We start from the raw sequence: 18,132 nt of genomic DNA, 5'->3' as shown, positions 1-18,132 counted from the left end.
GCATTTCAGTTCTAGCTTACTGAGCTTATTCACTCCCTCCACCTTTTTGTATGTTTTTGAGGATGTTTTAGTCAGTTGTTACAAGAACAATTTAACATTTTCAGCTCAGTGTGCTCGGCTGCACCCTCAAGAGAGATTTGGTGAAATTCTAGGCCAAAATTGGCTTTGTTCAGCCCTGCCGAGGGAGAGGGTAATGGAGTAATTCAACTTGCTGCAGGATCTATGTTGTAATTACTCTGTTCACGTGTATTCTCAGGCTGTGGCTGTTTAAAAGGAGGTCAGGTTTTGGTATCTGACCCCAAATAAACAGTATGAATATATACATAAGGATCCAGATAATTAATGGGTTGTATTCCATGGTCTTATCTAGAAAATGTATTGAACTTGTGGCCTCTGTGTTCTTTTAGGAGAGAAATCATAACATAATTCCCCCACAGAGAAGGGGTAAGTGGGACTTGAGTGGTATCAGCACCAGCCAAAATTTTCAGTACAATAGGTGTTAAGTTCAATTCTTAAATCCATGTTTGGGCTCTGAAACAAAAAGCTTTTTGTCTGTGCTTTTCAAAGGTTCTTGTACCTCCTAAGCTTGGTAGGAGTAGATGGTTGGTGTGAATGAAAAACAGCCCAGTCACCAAGGAGTCATGGTCAGTTTGGGGACTGAACTGTGAACGTAACGTTGTGTTTAGTTCCACTGTGAAAGGCAAGTTGTGGCCCACCTTCCCCATCTGTCTCCTAGTTGGTGTCTTAAGCAGGAGAGAAAAAAAATTTTGCTAAAATATTTTACAAATAAGCAGCTTGTCAACTTAATCATCTGGGCCAGCATTTTAAACATGTCTGTCTGAATGGAGAAGGTTGGAGCTGTTTGGTCAGTGCTCTGTCGCATCCGTGCACAACTTCACTTAATTAAAAGCTCAAAATACAGAAGATATCAGACTGGATACAAGAAGCTGTAAGGCTTGTTTGCTTCTCATGAAAGTTGTTTGTTGTTACCTATGTTTATTAAATAACTGTATTAACAGCAGCTATTACTTCATAAGAAAGAGTTTTTTTGAGATAAGACTGTGGAAATAATGTATGCATTCAGTCCAGTATAATTAGAAATCTTATAAGGACTTTTTTCTCATTTTAATAATTTTATGTAATTATTTATTTTAGTCTTAAGTATTTTTAAAGTTTAGTGTAGAAATAGCAGAACTTTTAGCAACCAAACGTACTGGAGTAGGCAGAAATGTACTTGAATGCAAATCCATTTGTTTCAGGGGCTCAGGCTGAGAAAGGCAGGCAGTGTGTGTATGCTGTGGTGCTGGTGAACTTAGCAGGGCCTTAAACAGGGGACAGAAGAAACCACCACAATGCACAATCCTGAGCTGAACATGTGCAAGCTGTAGCATAGGCCAAGTCTTTGTGCAGAGTAACTCTCAAATGGGCCTTGCTGTCAGACTTGTGCACGTGTAGGTGTGTTTCAGTGCCCTGTTGCTCCCTTTTCCCCGTTCCCTGGGTATCCTCCCAGCTCTACTCCCAGGCAGCAAAGGGGTTCCATATTCTGTCCATCCTCCAGGCATCCTGTTACCTCTTTGAAGTGAGCATGTCAGGAAAAAGAAAATGGCCCAGAGCCTTTCCTTGAAGATGCTGCAGGGGCCCTGCTAATGGTCTCTGCAGGCAGATGGGATTCAGAACCTTATTAAATGTGGAATACATTGAAACTTTCAAGGAACAATTAGAGGTATAAGGTGCTTAATCTAACAGATATAATACCAATATGCATTTTAGGCCTAATTGTTGGGCTATGTCTTCAACAAGTACTTGCACCATCTAGAGCAGCCCAGCTCTTTTTGCGATTGTACTTGGAATATGCTGGAATATATTTTAGTTTCAATAAACTACAGGGAGCTCAACAGGGTATTTAAAACTGAAGTCTGTCTTCAGGAAGAATACACACAAGGGCTAAATAGGTACTATGGAGTGGACAGGGGGGACACAAACACATATGAAATGGATAAAACCCCAAATATCAGTCTGATACGAGTAAGCACAGCTGGATTTTGATACAGTGAAAATAAGAAAATGTAAATTGAGAGCTTGCTTTAAATCATGACAAAACTGACAGACAGTATTATTTATCAGCAGAATATATCCTTAGGGAAAGTGGCAAAAGTTGCCTGACAAACAATGGACAAAGCAAAGCTTTGCTGATTGTATGATGTGGAAAAGTATGGCATTGACAGAGATGCTTAAGATAAGGGGGTTTTAATTTGTCTCTGCTTTCAATGGTTGTGCTTAAGATTCAAATGCAAAAATAATCAAATGGGTGATGAAAAACGAAGATTTACTTGAACTTTGCAAACACAAGAAACCTGGTGGATAACAGTAAAAACAGGAAAGAAAAATTGATCAGGAAGACAACTTCACATTCATTTATAATTACTGTTCTCTTTACTGAAAGATGCACACAGATTTAGATTTGGCTTTTCATTTAGCTGTGGCCTGTACTTTTAATTTAGGAGGTAGTAGAGCTATTCATCACTTTGCTTCCCTTGCAGATCTTCTACAAGGTGCAAGAAACAAGATATTTCCAAATAACTAGACGTATGTCCCATGTTTAATTTTATTTCTTCCCCTGCTATAAATCCTGCCTCTTCTTATACAAGTGTTCTTACTGCGGAGCAACTGCATATCTATTCTGCAGAAATGGGACATGTCCCAGTTTTTTCCTATAGGATTTGTGCTTACCAGGGCACGTATCATGGTGGGTTACATATGTTCAGTGGGATTACCTTTTCTAGGAAATGATGGTGTGATGGCCACAGGAGCTATGGCTTGTTGCTAGAAGCCCTCAATAGAGAGCATGGAAAGCAGTATCTGTTACAGCTCATCTATTGACAGTTTCTCTCACCTATTTGTTTTAAGTAACTCCTATTTCTTCTTCAAACGTGCATTTTGAACTGACAGGAATTTCTAAGCCCTGCCTGCAAAATATATTCCTGTGCATCAATAACACTATTTTGTCAGTAATCCTCATAGCAGAGCAGGGAAGCTCTCAAGCTCTTCAGGTGATGGCAGTAGCTTAAAAAAAAGGCAGGAGTTTCTAAAGTGGGGCGTAGCTTTGTGCAAAAAAGACAAGGGTTTTTCTTAGATGCCAGGAAGTGCCAGAAGTGAGGGTGCTGACCTGTGCATTTCTGAGGCTAAATACCACCAGGGTAACCTGGGACTTGCTCTTCCATTTCACTGGTGTCTGCACTTGCAGCTCTCGCTATGTGCGGAAATCCAGACCAGCTTTCCAGCATGAGCAGAGATCTCTAACTCAGTCCTGACAGGGTCTTCAATATTTGCTTACTTTTTAATTTATTTCCCAAGCCAAAGTGCTGTCAAACCAGAACCCACTTAACACTGAATGAGATTTGATACACTTACACTGCCCTTCTCTTGCTGCGTTTTCCTGAACCTGCTGCTGTATGTTGCAAGTGAGCGTAGGTCCCAAAAGGCTTCAGGAGAGCATGGATGATCTCAAACTTGCTTTGGGAAATGAAGCCTGATTATGTACCCAGAATGGGAATGAATATGTCCCATTAGCTTGGGCTTATCTTTGGCTGTGAGGGCTATGAGTGGGTTGCAAAGAAACATTCAGGAACTTTTGAAGCGTAATCAAAGCCGCATCAATATCTGGCAAAAAAAAAGATGTGAGAGGAGTGGCTTTCAGGCAACAGAGGTTAAGATTCAGTGATTAGTAGTTAGATGTTTTACAGAGGCCAGTTTAATAGTTAATCTGTCTCCCTTGTAATGAGGAATCATTTGTATTAAAAGTCCAGCATTCAGATTCCCACAGTCATGCTGGTAAAACCACAGAAAGTTTTGATCAGAATTTTCAACTCTATTTTTTAAAAAGAATTAAGGAAGTGTGGCTGATAATGGATTTGGAAAGATCCATTTGTGAAGGAGAGAGTGACTGGAAAGCAATAACGAGATCCTTGATGATAGCATAAGATTTATTTTTTTTTGGACATCTACCTTGTGTTTCTGGAAAATGAAACTAAATAATTATGTGAATGAAAGGATTGTACTTTAAAAAATTTCCACTTTAATTTCCATCTACCTTTTCCAATCCTTTAATTACAATTTTCAAGCTTTACATGTATGCAATACAGAAAGTTTTTCCTTTGTTCTGTAGACTAAAATTGTGTGTACATTCCACTTGTTGGGAAAATAAAGCTTATTAAAAGACTTGATATAATTACAGTACCTTAGAATAGGCGTATTAAGGATTAACAGGCAAAAGACAAGGGTATTATTGTCATGAAGTTTTGCTACATTTCTCTTCATTGAAGTCTGATATAAGTTAATTTTGGAGATAATCAAAGTGCACCTTTTACAAGTACCTTTTTAAGCTGACCATGACAATTTAAAGTTGTGACTCACTGATTATTTTAAAAGTTAATTTTGCCATGTTCTATATTCTCTGTGACTATATTAAAGCAAATGTTGCTAAAAAAGTTTTAGGAGACATAGACTGTGACAGGCACAAATGAAGAGAAATGCTATAAACCTGAAAATAACACTTGTTTCTTCTTAGAGTTTCTTTCAAGTAATTTTTTAAGTCAGCAGCAGATCTGTGATTCGAGAGTACACCTTTGATATATTAGCAATATGCAAGCTAACTACATCTAAGACTAGTTTCCAGAAGCAATAATGTATTAACCTTAGAGGGGATAAGTTCAATATTTAAAATAGAAGGGAGCTCTCCTGCCTTTTTAACAGCTGCTTTCATATATGTAACACAAAATGTCCTCCTTTTACTTGTTCTGGTTTTTGCATATGCAGTCTTCTACACATACACAGGAAAGCAAAATAAATACATTACCATATAAAAGTTCTTAGACAAAAAATGCAGAATTTGGTGTAGCATATCTTTCTTGTCTAAGTACAAAAATTAAGTAAAAAAATAGTTTTAAAGGTCAGTGGTTTGTGGAACATGTCCAAAGGAGAAGGAATGACAAAAATTTTGAAATCTCAATTAACTTATCATCATGACAGCTTTTTTCATTGTGCATATTTCTGTTACTTCTTGCAGAAAAAGGAAGTACTCATTTGTAATTTTGTCTGAAGGGAATGCAAAAGTTGCATTTATGGAGTGCACTGTAGCTTACCAAACCTAGCAGGGTCACCTGTGGAAGGTGTTCCATCCACGCAAGTCACAGAATATTATGTATGCACAGAGGTAGAAGACTTGAACTGCATTATTGTTTGATATCTTATGGTAGAAATAAATCAGCAGTCAACTACACCTTCTTTTCCCCCAGCCTTTCTATAAGAAATGTATGGCTTTTTATTGCTATATGAAAGGATTTCAGCATCTAAGTGAAAATGTGTCCTCCATTAAAGTGAAGCAATTCACACTGTGTACGATATTGATGTGTATTTTACAACTTTATGGGGAGCATAGAGCTTTTCTCAAGAATTCAGTATTTTGCAATGGCTCCTTTAAAAGATTAAAGGCAAAGTGATTCAGAGATTTCTACGGCCCTGTTGCCACTTGTTCCAGTCCTTCAAATACAGAGGAATCTCAGCGCAAAGCCACTGCAGTTTGGAGATGTGCATGTAAACTAACTCCTGGGTAGGACAGGCACTGAAATTTTAAAATCTCAGTCCAAATCCATTACTATAAAGCACTAGACATCCAAATGTTATGAACATGCTTGTTTGTAGCAGGCTTATGTATCTAGTGTCTTCTTCTGCCCTGAGTCAGCCAAATTCTTCAAGTCTAATGAAACGTCCATTGCAAAACCCAGTGAAATTACCTTTCTCTCATGTCTTTTTGATTTTAAACATTTCCTCCATCCATCTTTCTTAGCCTGATTGTCCAAAAACTTGCTGTTTTGTATGTTTTCTGAAAGTGCCAGTGTGGGAATTGCCACGTTTCTTTTTTTCCCCGAAATCTTATCTTGCTTTCCTGTGGGTATTATAAGGAATGGAAGTCCCCATTTTGGATAATGAGGAGCAGGAACATATTGCTTTAAAGGCAGAAAAATACAGACATTTTACAATTGCATAATCTAACTTTTTTTCCTTATTATTCCAGTGCAGACTTTCTGCACATCAATTTCTTTGCCTTCCCTCCCTTAATTAATATTCCATTGATGTGGGAACTATTTTCAGTATCAGATCCAAGCAATGCAGAATCCTACAAATGCATTGCTCTATAGCAATCCCTGTGGAGCTTTAACTAGGACCTCCAGGTTGTCTGCTTGCCTCTCCAGCAGATGGGCACATACAGAGGAAAGCATATATTCCAGGAAGCAAGTTTGCATCACCCTGTTGATTATGGATATCTGAATACTAATTTGATTTGCATTATAGATGACCTTGGTGAGAGTAAAGTGGTGCACAAATTGAACCGTGCAACTTGTTGCTCTCTGTGTGCTCTGTTTTGCTTTCAGGCATTTCTCTTACAAAATGTGATTGTTCAGTCTTTGAGGAGTTGCAGTGCTTTTTGGTAGGCTCTGTTCCTGAAAAGCATTAGGGAACCCCTGTGTGTTTGACAGAATACATCTATTCCATGTGGATCCTGTGTGTGTAAGGCACAGCATCTACGCAGAGCTAATGCATTGCTCATTAGAACTTCCTATATTGCAGTATGGAGTTCCAGCAAAACTGCAAGAGAGACATCTGTATGTCTTTGTGTTCAGACCTTCCTGAAAAGGTGATCATACATGAGGGTCATAGCTTAGATGAATGCATAATTTATGACACTTTGTAATTGTTATAAAGGTGCTTCAACCTAAATAAATCCAGAGAATTGTTGCTACATATATCATTAAACATACTGCTTCTGTAACATTCCAGTGTTCCACTTGGTGACCAGTTCTCTTTCAAGCAGAGGCAATCTTGTATAATTCAGATTTTGCCTGGATTACTTATATTGCACATTGATAGGTATGTGCTGGTATGTTAACTGTCTTCTGTGGATTTTATGGGTGTACTGTCTGTGTATAATCTGCACACTAAATGGTGCCTGTATTACCTCTCATCCTTTCCATTGATCCGCAGGCTATCCGATGCACTCTCGTCAACTGTAGTTGTCAGTGTTTCAAACCTGGGAAAATAAATCAGCGACAATGTGACCAGTGCCGGCATGGATGGGTAGCACATGGTAATACTTGTTTTTACAATCTATAGAAAACCATTTGGGATCCTCCTGCCTGTAACATGCTTTTTGTGTCACCCCCTCAAGCCCCCCACTGCAATGTTAGTTACATTTAATTTTACCTCTCTCTTGTGACTTGAGTTTATTTATAATTCGTGATTTTTATTTTCAGCCCTGAGCAAATTAAGGATTCCCAATCTCTACCCATCAAGCCAAGTAGAAATAGTTCAATCCAATGTTGTCTTTGATATCAGTAGCCTCATGTTGTACGGAACCCAAGCCATTCCTGTGCGCCTTAAAATTCTGCTAGATCGGCTTTTCAGTGTTCTGAAGCAGGAAGAGGTAATACAGATCCTCCATGCTCTGGATTGGACACTGCAGGATTATATACGTGGATATGTGCTACAGGTATTTAGAGGGGCTTTTTTAATATAAATATGATAGTTAAGTAGTTTTTCTAGCTTAATTTTCTCAGTGGTTCACAATATGTTAACAACTTGGCACAGCTGAAAGGGAGTAGTAGACTTGTACAAGCTTAATGCCAGAAAAGAAAGGGTGCATTTTTGGTCACTGGTCTCTTTTCTTAGTTGGACTTAATTGAAATCTCCCTACTTGCTCAAATCTATCAACAAAGGTAAGCAAGAATAAAAAGAAAAAGTTACTGGGAATGTATCAAAGTAAAGGCTTCAGAATTTTCTCCAGTCTTATCTAAACAGTGAGTTTGCCTTTATACAGCAGAATAATACATCAAGAAATAAACTTGCCATCATCTTAAACACCAGGGACAATATTCATCTCTGGTGTAGTGCTACTGACCTTACTGGAGCTACAGCAAGGATGTATTTGGGCCTATGAGCTTACACTGACATTAGTCCTTGCTGCTGTGGAAGTTACCTTTTATGTAAAGTAACATTATGATCTTACATTATGACACGAATCAATATTTAATGGTCTTGATAATCTTGCTTTTTAGTGTTAGGATTAAAAATATGGAATCAATTACCTTGAACCTCTACCACATGAAAAATTTATAATGTTACGTTCTTCATCATCTTAGAAACTCTTACATGCACTGTGAAAAATCTCAGTAGGCCATCAAATACATGTTCTGTGATAAAATATTTATTGTAGTTATTGGGAAAAGTTAGGCATAGCTAGAGTTTGAAAGAACTCCAACACTAGTGTAATTACAGCTGTGCTCTGTGAACACTGGCAGTAGATCAATACAGGTTCATTTGTTCTCTGATCTTAGTTGCTTGGAAGATTATTAAACTTGCAATGAAAGAATACTTGACTTAAATGAGGAGCTAAATCTTGGTCTGATTGCTCCATCTCTGCTGTCTGTACTTACAGGATACTAACTGTTGTTCAAATAACGTGTCTTAATTTTTGTGGAAAAAAATAGTTTATTGAAAGGTATTACTGTCAGTTCAGAAAGAAATAATATCACCAATGTGGTAACATTTGGAAGAAATTATCACAGAATTGGCATTAATCTCATTAAATGGAATGTTTTTATCATTTTGCTAGAGAAGAAATTTTAGTCCCTGAAAAAATGAGAGATTTGAGGGGAGGTGTTTTTCGTTTGCCTTAACTGACTCATTTAAATATTTTTGGCTTTAGGATGCTTCAGGAAAGGTGCTGGATCACTGGAGCATAATGACCACTGAAGAAGAACTGGCTACTTTGCAGCAGTTTCTTCGCTTTGGAGAAACTAAGTCCATTGTAGAGTTAATGGCAATTCAAGAGAAAGAAGGGCAATCAATTATAATACCACCACCAACTGCCAATTTGGATATTAGGGCATTCATTGAGAGCTGCAATCCACACAGCCCAAATTTTTCTGCTTCCTTGGACAAAATGAGTCCCACCAACATTCATCCCTTTGAGAATATTGTCAATAACGTGGCTTTCATGCTGCCATTTCAGTTTTTCAGTCCAGTGCCTCCACCTTTGATAGGTTCACCACCAGAAAGACATTTGATTGAGCAAGGTCAAGACCACAGCAATGAAACCAAACAAGATCTTCAGATACCATTTTCTGAAAGCAGCTTCTTAACTTCTAGTTCTGCACCATTTCAAGTTGAAAATGAGAGGAGCTTAAATGGTCCAGATGTCACTAAAACAGAAGATGATGCCCTTTTAAGTGATTCCAGTTCACATAATACAGCAGCAAAGCTTGAAATGACAGCACTATCTCCAGAAAACAAAATTAAATCTGTTGAAAAAAACGGTGCTGGGCCTAGGAAAGGGCGTGTTTTCTGCACTGCATGTGAAAAGACATTTTATGACAAAGGTACTCTGAAAATACATTACAATGCAGTTCATCTGAAGATAAAGCACAAGTGCACCATCGAGGGCTGCAATATGGTATTTAGCTCTTTGCGCAGCCGAAATCGTCATAGTGCAAATCCCAACCCCAGACTCCACATGCCAATGAATAGAAATAACAGGGATAAAGATCTAAGAAACAGTTTGAGCATTGCTGGACCTGGAGATAGTAAAAGGACAGAATTTACAATTTTAACTCCGGATAGCAGAACTATTTCCAGCTATGCCAGCTCTTGTACAGATTCAAAAGGTCAGGCTGGATTTTCCAGTATTGGACACAATGGTGTCCTCTTTCCAAACCTGAAGACAGTACAGCCTGTTCTTCCTTTTTACCGTAGCCCAGTCACACCAGCTGAGCTTGCTAATACTCCAGGTACTCTTCCTTCTCTGCCTCTTGTTTCTTCCTCAATACCAGAGCAGCTTGTTTCAAATGAATTGCCCTTTGACATGCTCCCCAAGAAGAAGTCTCGTAAGTCGAGCATGCCCATCAAGATAGAGAAAGAAGCTGTTGAGACACCTCACGAAAGCAGCGATGTCGCCAGTTCTGAAGACGACACACGTCTGCAAGTGGTAAGCGATGGAGAGCTTGAGACCTGTGAGCATAAGATAGAGAAGCGAGTGGCCGACAGGGTGGAAAAGCACCCCCATTCAGGTAATTCATGGAAATCTCTCTCTGGGGTAGAGGGCCCAAAGTATTTTGAATCTGTCTTTGCGCCAAATAACAAATACATCGAGGATATCTCTGAGAATGAATTGCAACACTGTGAGAAAGAGGTTAAACCAGAAGAAAACCAACCATTAAAAGTAGTTTCCCATGAGATTATGTATGAAGATCCAAAACACCACCACAGTGATGTTATAAAACCAATGACTGAAGCCCCCATGTATATTAAAGAGCAGTCAAAGCACAGGATTCCTAAAAATGACTGCCCAGAATTGCAACACCACTTGCTGACCGGGGGCTTTTTCAGCACTTTGTCAAACAGGGGTGCTGCCATTCCTTGTTTTGAAGACTCTAAAGATATGGATCATGTCAGTCAACATGCACTAGGGATTCAGAAGGAAGAAAGCCGCTTTCATTGTGACATCTGTAAGAAGACTTTTAAAAACCCTTACAGTGTAAAAATGCATTTCAAAAATGTACATCTCAAAGAAATGCATATTTGCACAGTTGAGGGCTGTAATGCTGCTTTCCCTTCTCGTAGAAGTCGAGACAGGTAAGAAAATTATAAACAAAATTGTATTTATTTTGCCATCACAATGGAGCCTGATTTGAAATTAAAATGAGTGTTTGAGGAATGGAGCCTACGAATATTTTCTGTGTATCCTCGTATAACAGGTATGATAACTTATCAGAACATTCATAAAATGAAAATCCATTGAAAGAAACATTTCCTTTCCACTAGACTACGAGGTATTAAATAAAGCCATGAAAATTTCATAGCTGATAAAGACTGCAATAGTTGAAGGAATACTTTAGAACATAAAGGGAAAGCCACAAGGGTTTGAATTCAGCAATTTTCCAGTAGATGCATGTGTGGACTTATATGTTTAATATGTACTTTCATGTGTATTTCAATGTTTATAGTGTTCTTTAATGGAAAAGCAATGAGATCAATCAGGAAATCTTCACTTGCCCTGGTCCTTGCTTTAATCAAGGATTTACAACAGACTGGTGAGAAAAAGCCTGTAAGAAAAGCAACATTAGTCTTTGTCAGTACAAAATTAACATTATGCAGTGGTAGTCGAACTAACCCTGTCTGGTGTGTATCCACATCAGTACTGCTCTTCTGTGAGATTACATACTAATTCCCAAACTATACCACGACCTTGATTCAGCTTACTGTTAGCTGCAGCATTGTGTGGCTGTAATTCATTTTATTTCAGCCTATTATGCACATAGGCTGTGAAACAAGAACTGAAGTTTGGTTGTTGACCCTCAGTTGTGTATCTGAACCGGTCAGTGATAGGTAACAAACCTATTCAAGTGCAACAAAGTGTGGTAAGTTTTCGAGCTCTCTGTAAGTGTTACAGCAGCTTTTGGCTGCAGGAAACACGCCTGGATAGTAGTTCAGAGTGACACAAGGTTTAGATTGTCTGTAATCTGCTAGGAGTGCTGGAGCCAGCTGATGCAGTCCAGAGAGAGGATGGGCTGGTCTCTGAGGACTGGCCGCTGCATCTGAGATGCACAGTTTCATCTGCTGCTGGCAGGGCTTCATACCCTGGTCTGCTGCCTGCATCTTCCCAGATGTGAATTCCTCTCCACTGTAATTGCGATATGGGCCACAGGAAAGAAGGCCAGCAGTAAGATTTGCATCCACATACCACAGATTCCTTCCCACACCAATATATTCAGATAGGCTTTAGCATAGGTGCTTTTGGAAAATGGTTTATTTGAGGAAAAAAAAAGGCAAGCCAACTCAGAAGAAAGTTCACAAGCTTTGTACAAAACAATAGTTATTTGGAACAACTTTGCAGAAGTTTCTAGACTTTAACATAGAGTACTGTGACTGCAAGCACAAAATATTTCTGTGCCTTTTTGAACAATTCATGGTTCTGATTAAACCATGATGGCAAGGGGAAAAACAAATATTTTGCCAGTCTTATAATAAACTCAATCTTCTAGAGGGAGCCTGGAAGTTCCCAGTGAGCTGATTGATAGTATTCAATGAGGAGCAGTGATTTTGTATGTTTTGGTGGTTTTAAACAGAATCCAGAGATGCCCATTTGAAAACTGCAAGTTGCATAAAATTCAATATTCCTTTTTTCAAGGAACTTCCTGTCAAGAAAAAGCTCTGTACTGCTGTGTACAGCTGCACGTGGTTATGGTACTTGAGATCATCAACAGGTTTTGCAGACTCAGGTGTCACTCCTTTCCTGCTTTGTCCATTGCAAAAGAATCTTGTTTCTTACCCCTCTCAGTCCGTTCTCTGCTCTCGGTTCAATTTGCAGTTTTAAGTCTGTCCCCCAACTCTTTTAGGCCCAGCACTAGATCTAGCACAGCAGGCAGCTGTCCACAATGCAGGAGAGAATCTGAAACATTGATTTCTGTAGTTATTTCTGATATATGCCAGTGCAAGCAAATTCAGAAACCCAGTCATGTGTAAATCATCCATGTGCACTCCCAGTGTGGCAGTTGGTCAAATTAGAAGTATACAGTTCATGCATGCTACTAAATATTGAATTTTTTCTTTGTTAATGATCATTATGAAACAGCTGTTAAGTGAGGCGAAACACTTTCTTGCTAAGCTTGTCTTTGTTCTTCTAGACATAGTTCAAACCTAAATCTTCATCATAAGCTTCTGACTAAAGATACACTGGAATTCAACAACCATTTCAATGCAACATACCTCTTGAAAGACATGGCTAAGGAGTTTTGCCAAGATGTCTCTTTAAAACAACATGTTGGACATACTTCTGTAATCTTCAAAGGAATGAACAGAACAGGCAGCTACGTTTTTCCAATGAGCAAAATTAGAGAACCCTGTTCTGAGAGTTATGGATACGATCCATTAAATGATGGAGCTGTTCTGGATCTAAGCACTACTTCCAGCATTAAATCTGAGAGCAGTGCTCATTCTTCTTGGGATTCTGATGGAGGAAGTGAAATATGCACCATGCCCTTGGATGATAGTGATGAAAGCTGTGAAGGACCCAGCCTAATGGCCAATGATGAACTCTACCAAGACTGTACTTTAATTGACAAAGCTAATCAAAACTTTACAAATTTACCTTCCAGTTTGCCAATAACTTGTCATATATGTCAAAAAACATACAGTAATAAAGGAACTTTCAGGGCTCATTACAAAACAGTGCATCTCCGCCAGCTCCACAAATGCAAAGTCCCAGGTTGCAACACAATGTTTTCATCTGTTCGCAGTCGGAACAGGCACAGTCAAAACCCCAATCTGCACAAAAGTCTGGCTGGGTCACCAACTAGCTTACAGTAAGATCAGACTGATCTTAATTTATTTCTGCTAAGAATTAATCATTTCAATTAAGGAATGTGTTAACATTAGTTTTATTGAAACTCTTTTGACTTCTAGCCCGCTCGACAACCACAGTCAAATTCTTTTCTCCTGTGTGTGCTCTCCAGCAGTTTGAGTCAGCAAAGCTTGGTGCTGTAGTTTTTGTGCAATTGTTTGGTTTGATGTTGAATAGCTAAAACTTCTGTAAGGAAAAGAGAACATCTTAGAAATGGGGGAAATACGGAGACATTAATTAGAGTATTTCTGATACCTGTGAAGTATTACTTGCCAAAAATAGGAGCTTGAAATGAGGACCGTCATCCCTTGTGTTTACATATTAAATGAGTTGTGGTGTTGTGTAAGAAAAGAGTTAGCAGTTGAGCTGAGTTTCCTCTGGTTGGGTTGAGAGTTTTGGGGCTACCATTTTGTTCATGAGACCTTGACCTGAAGCTGACTTGCAGTATTAGTGGAACATGATATTTGCAGTTTACTATATCCCAAAATCCAAAAGAGAAAATACAAATTTGGGAAAACTTTGCATACAGTCCAAACCTTCTGAAAATCCTGCAGTCCTTACTCCTTAAGTTTGCATTTCACTTGCATAAGGATTGCAGTGTTTGGGATTTCTTAGAATTTAATACCATTTGCTTTGCAAGAGGAGGGGCTACTTAATTTGGCAGCATTGCCTGATAAATTATAGCGATAGAAAGAATGAATAGGTTACACTAAAATTTCTGAACCACAACAAATGCATCCATAAAACAGGGGGGAAAATTAAACCCTTTAATTCTTTAATTTAAAATGCACTTTTTGAGTTCTACTTTCAGGAAGAGAAGAATTTTTGTTATTTTAAATAGAAAAAAAAAAAGGGAGGGGGAACCCCAACCAAATATCCAAACTGCTTATAAGAGTTTGAAGGTGCAATTCTAAGCCTTTGAAAGGAAGAGATAAAATGGATGCAGTAGATATCTTTCATGATTCAGCATTTAGTGTTTCTTTCACCAGTGGGGGATAAAACATGTTGATGTTTGTAACAATAGAAGAATGCTTGTTCTCATTCACACCTCTTTTTAATAAGAACATTATTCAATATCTGTTAAAATGTTTCATGTCTTTGTACTTGCCCCTGTAACTAACAGTATTCTGCATTATGTTCTATGCACTTAAGAAGACTGGCCTTGCATTGTATTTAAAAAATACTTTAATATTTAATTTGTAGTCACATAACACAAATGCTGTGTGTGTACTTGTGGTGTGTCTTCTTTGACTGAATCATTTCCAAAGAGAAAAAAAATACAAGAGCAAGTCTTACAGTACCTTTTTTACTTTAATTCACCAGTGGAAATCTGTTATCAATTCTAGTATGCAAGCATGACATTGACAGCACAATCTGTACATATTATACCAAAGTGCTTACAGTATTTGTGGTTTCTAGAACTAGTCTAGTTTTCCAGTATAACTGGATCTTAAGTCTTTATTCATTTTTGTGACTGAATAAAAATAGACTGAAATTTGGGATTTCATATGTATGTAGAAAGAATAGAACAATGCTATTGCCATATGTCTTGATGTTTAACTTATTCTAAAAAAATACTATGGTATTGTAACCATTTCATATTGTATAAAAGAAACAAAAGTGGACTGAATATTTCACTAATTCTTTTGAAAAGTGGTTTGTGTGTGAGTATGGGTTATGCAAGGAAAAAACCTGACACCGTTGTAAATGTTTGTGCTCACTACAAATGGTTTCCATGCTTTGTGTAAAGTAATCTTCTATTTTTTTAATTTACCGTAGGTTTATGTGATATTTAAAATAATTCATTTGTGCTTGAAGCCGTCAGGAAAAAATACTGTCCTGCGAAAAGTTGTGCCATTGCTTTGAGATTTTGTGTTTTGGGGGGAGTTGGTGTTTTGGGTTTTTGGGGGGGAGTTGGTTGGTGTTTGTTTTGTTGAGGTTTTTTTGTTGTTGTTCTCTTCGTTTTTTTTTTTAATAGAAACTCATATCAGTGGAGGTCACAGTTTGAAAGCTAAGGGCACAATCACAGGGGACACAATTGCTCCCAGCCTTTTGATAGTAAAAATCAATTATTTGTTATCCAGCTATTTCAAGCTCTTTTTTTATATATATATATAAACCTATTTGTTTAATCATAAACTGTGGTTTTTTTGAAACAAAATGTGATGTAAACTAATGCTGTAATGCCCATTTATTTAGTTTTCACTGTGTCGAGAAAAGGAAACACATTTGTATACCCTAATAATTTTGTATGTGTTAATAAAAAGAAATAATAATGCCTCTGGTTGATTCAGAAGAGTAGGCTTTTGTGATTGAAAATACTACTATTCTTAATTTTTATTTAAAAAAATATTTGGAAAACACATTCCATGAGTAGAGAGCACTGTTTTGACAATGGTTCTTATTCCATAATACAGAAGTGTCATTTTAATGAGCAATTAGAAATAACACAACAAATGTTGCCAGATATTTTATTGATTTTTTTTTTTCTTTTGTGCAGTAGGCAAGGGTAGAGATGAGTTTAAATGCCGTCAGCTAAACAGAAGGTAAATATCTCATCACTGATATCTATGCTAAAAAATAGATATCTTCTATCTTCTGTAAAGGGATTTTTTTGTTATTTCTCAAAAATCTAGAGAGGATGGCAGATTTCTCAGAGCAGACTAACCCTTAGCACCCCTAGAACAGCATATGTATCTCATGAAGCATTTGTGTAGCTCCCTCCTCCTAATGACCACAATGTGGTTGGACCAAGCCTTGACATCTCCTGTTAGTTTTAAATACGTGTGATACTTAGAGCAGCCTGTATCACATATTCACCCCAGATGTTGAAGGAAGTAACTTCAGAATAGTAGTACCGTTATTTTTGGAGCTTTTCAGAGTCGGTCTGGAAAGCTGAAGCAGTTTGCCCTGACTGAGGCTGAGTTCCAGAGATGTTTACATCTGCAATCTGTGAGTATGGACAGTTGGAGGCTCAAATCTTTGCATGAGATACAAACTGGGCCTGGACATGCCCACCCTTGCTACCCAAGTATGTTGCTTCATTTTTTTATTTGTATCTTTTTTTTTTTCTTTCTTAGAAAACAAGAGCCTCAAAAAGTAGATCGTGTCATCTTTCTGTGACTCCAAGGGAGAAGGCACGGGTGCACACTGCGGGGTGGCCACTCTGTCTGAGCATCCAGTGTCTCAGAACACAGGTATTTTGAATAGTTTGTGGTAGCAAGTCTACATCACTCTGGAAAATGAGTGTCATAGTGTTTATCAGGAGTATTTCCAGAAATCTGTTTGGAATGGAGTGTAAGTGATCTGTTTTTACAGTTCCAGTTTTGTAAGCACTTTGAAAAGAACTGTGGTAAAACCAGAGGGTATTGTTTCTAATGAATCTTTACTTACGTTATACACTGCAAAGCCCAGCAAAGTGGAGAAACAAGTTCTGAAAATACCTGTCTGATGCCCTGAATTGAATAGAGAAGCCTAAAAAACAGCTAAACTACTTGGATTTAGTCCAGGGATTTTTAAATAGGATGCCAGATCCTCCTTGAAAAGGGTTCACAAGCAACTTCTTATTAATCAGCTAGCATAGATTTAAGAAAAGCAGCTGAACTAAAAACACCTTTGGAGTTTGAGATACAGCCCATAAGGATTCCATTCAGCCATCAAGTGAGCATTCATTTCCAAGCCAAAATGAGAGTTTTACTCTGAACTGGGAAGGAGACAACAATGCAATAAGAGAGGGAAGGTTGGATCAAAGGTTTTGTTCAGAGCAGCACTTACTGCCAGTGCCCTGGATTTGAGAGGAGGGCAGGACAATATATAAAAGGTAAAGGTTTGAAGTTGGATTAAGTATGCATAGTGTGATCAAGTCAGCTTTGAATGACTTGGAAAACTTTTGGAAAACTCTCAACAGACTGCTGGCTAGAGAGATTTGCACGTAACCTCAGCAGGCCTGTTTCTGGAGGTAGACTGGCTTTTCATTTCCCCTTGCCCTCACCCCCCTGGCTCCCCGTGCTTTTTGGCACTCCTTGGATTACGTGAAGTTTCTAACTTGCAAATGCACTGTTGAAACATCACCCTGTTAAGCTCCAGCCCTGTCAGCTCCGTTCCCTGTGAGCAGCCTTCAGCTTTCATGTGCATTCTGTAAACAGGTAAAGGAAAGGTAATGCTGTGAAGCGACAGCCCCTCTCTGGTGACCACTTCATCTAATTCTGCACTGGTTTAAAGCTTCAGGGAAGCCTCTTGTATTGTGTCTCTGTAGCTCCTATCCTAAACTGGTAAAACTGACTGTGAAGTGCTGCCCATTGTTGCCTGCAGATGCGTGTGTTTAATAAGCAGTGAAGTTGCTTTGTCTGCCGAGTGCAGCATTGAAAGAGTTTGTCGATCTTGTGCTTGCCAAAGCCTCTAGCAAAGCCCTCACTGGTTTGGATTGTAAGGAGTACCATATATCAGCATCATTCTGCAATTTTTTGAAAGTTTTTTTTTTTCTTTTCAATAAATCAAGGCCAATCCAAACATGTCTTAAGAGTGAGCTGATTCTTTGTTTCAGTCTTTTAAATCTTTGGTCACTAATCTTGTTCTGTAGTTTCTGCTCATTCAGTGTAGGGATTTCCATAGTGTGTTATTTCTGTGATATTGTGGTTATTGTTAGTTCCTGCATCCATCACTCTTTTGAAGCTTACAGA

The 18,132-nt window shown here is 38.3% G+C and overlaps 1 protein-coding gene across 3 annotated transcripts in view; it reads left to right on the top strand.

Annotated features, from left to right (window-relative positions):
* BNC1 (basonuclin zinc finger protein 1) overlaps positions 1 to 15,937 on the top strand; it is a 75,345-nt gene extending 59,408 nt beyond the window's left edge. For all 3 annotated transcript variants that reach the window (XM_064668902.1, XM_064668903.1, XM_064668904.1), the window contains exons 2-5: positions 7,042 to 7,144; positions 7,311 to 7,546; positions 8,762 to 10,686; positions 12,738 to 15,937. In XM_064668902.1, the coding sequence (XP_064524972.1) occupies positions 7,042 to 7,144; positions 7,311 to 7,546; positions 8,762 to 10,686; positions 12,738 to 13,419 (2,946 nt within the window). In that variant the 3' untranslated portion in view covers positions 13,420 to 15,937. The remainder of the gene's footprint in view (positions 1 to 7,041; positions 7,145 to 7,310; positions 7,547 to 8,761; positions 10,687 to 12,737) is intronic.
* The last annotated feature ends 2,195 nt before the right edge of the window (positions 15,938 to 18,132 follow it).

The sequence above is a fragment of the Pseudopipra pipra genome, chromosome 12 (assembly GCF_036250125.1).
Source record: "Pseudopipra pipra isolate bDixPip1 chromosome 12, bDixPip1.hap1, whole genome shotgun sequence".
NCBI classification, from domain to species: Eukaryota; Metazoa; Chordata; class Aves; order Passeriformes; family Pipridae; genus Pseudopipra; species Pseudopipra pipra.
Note: the sequence above shows the minus strand (reverse complement) of the source record. Positions and strands in the feature narration are given on the sequence as shown.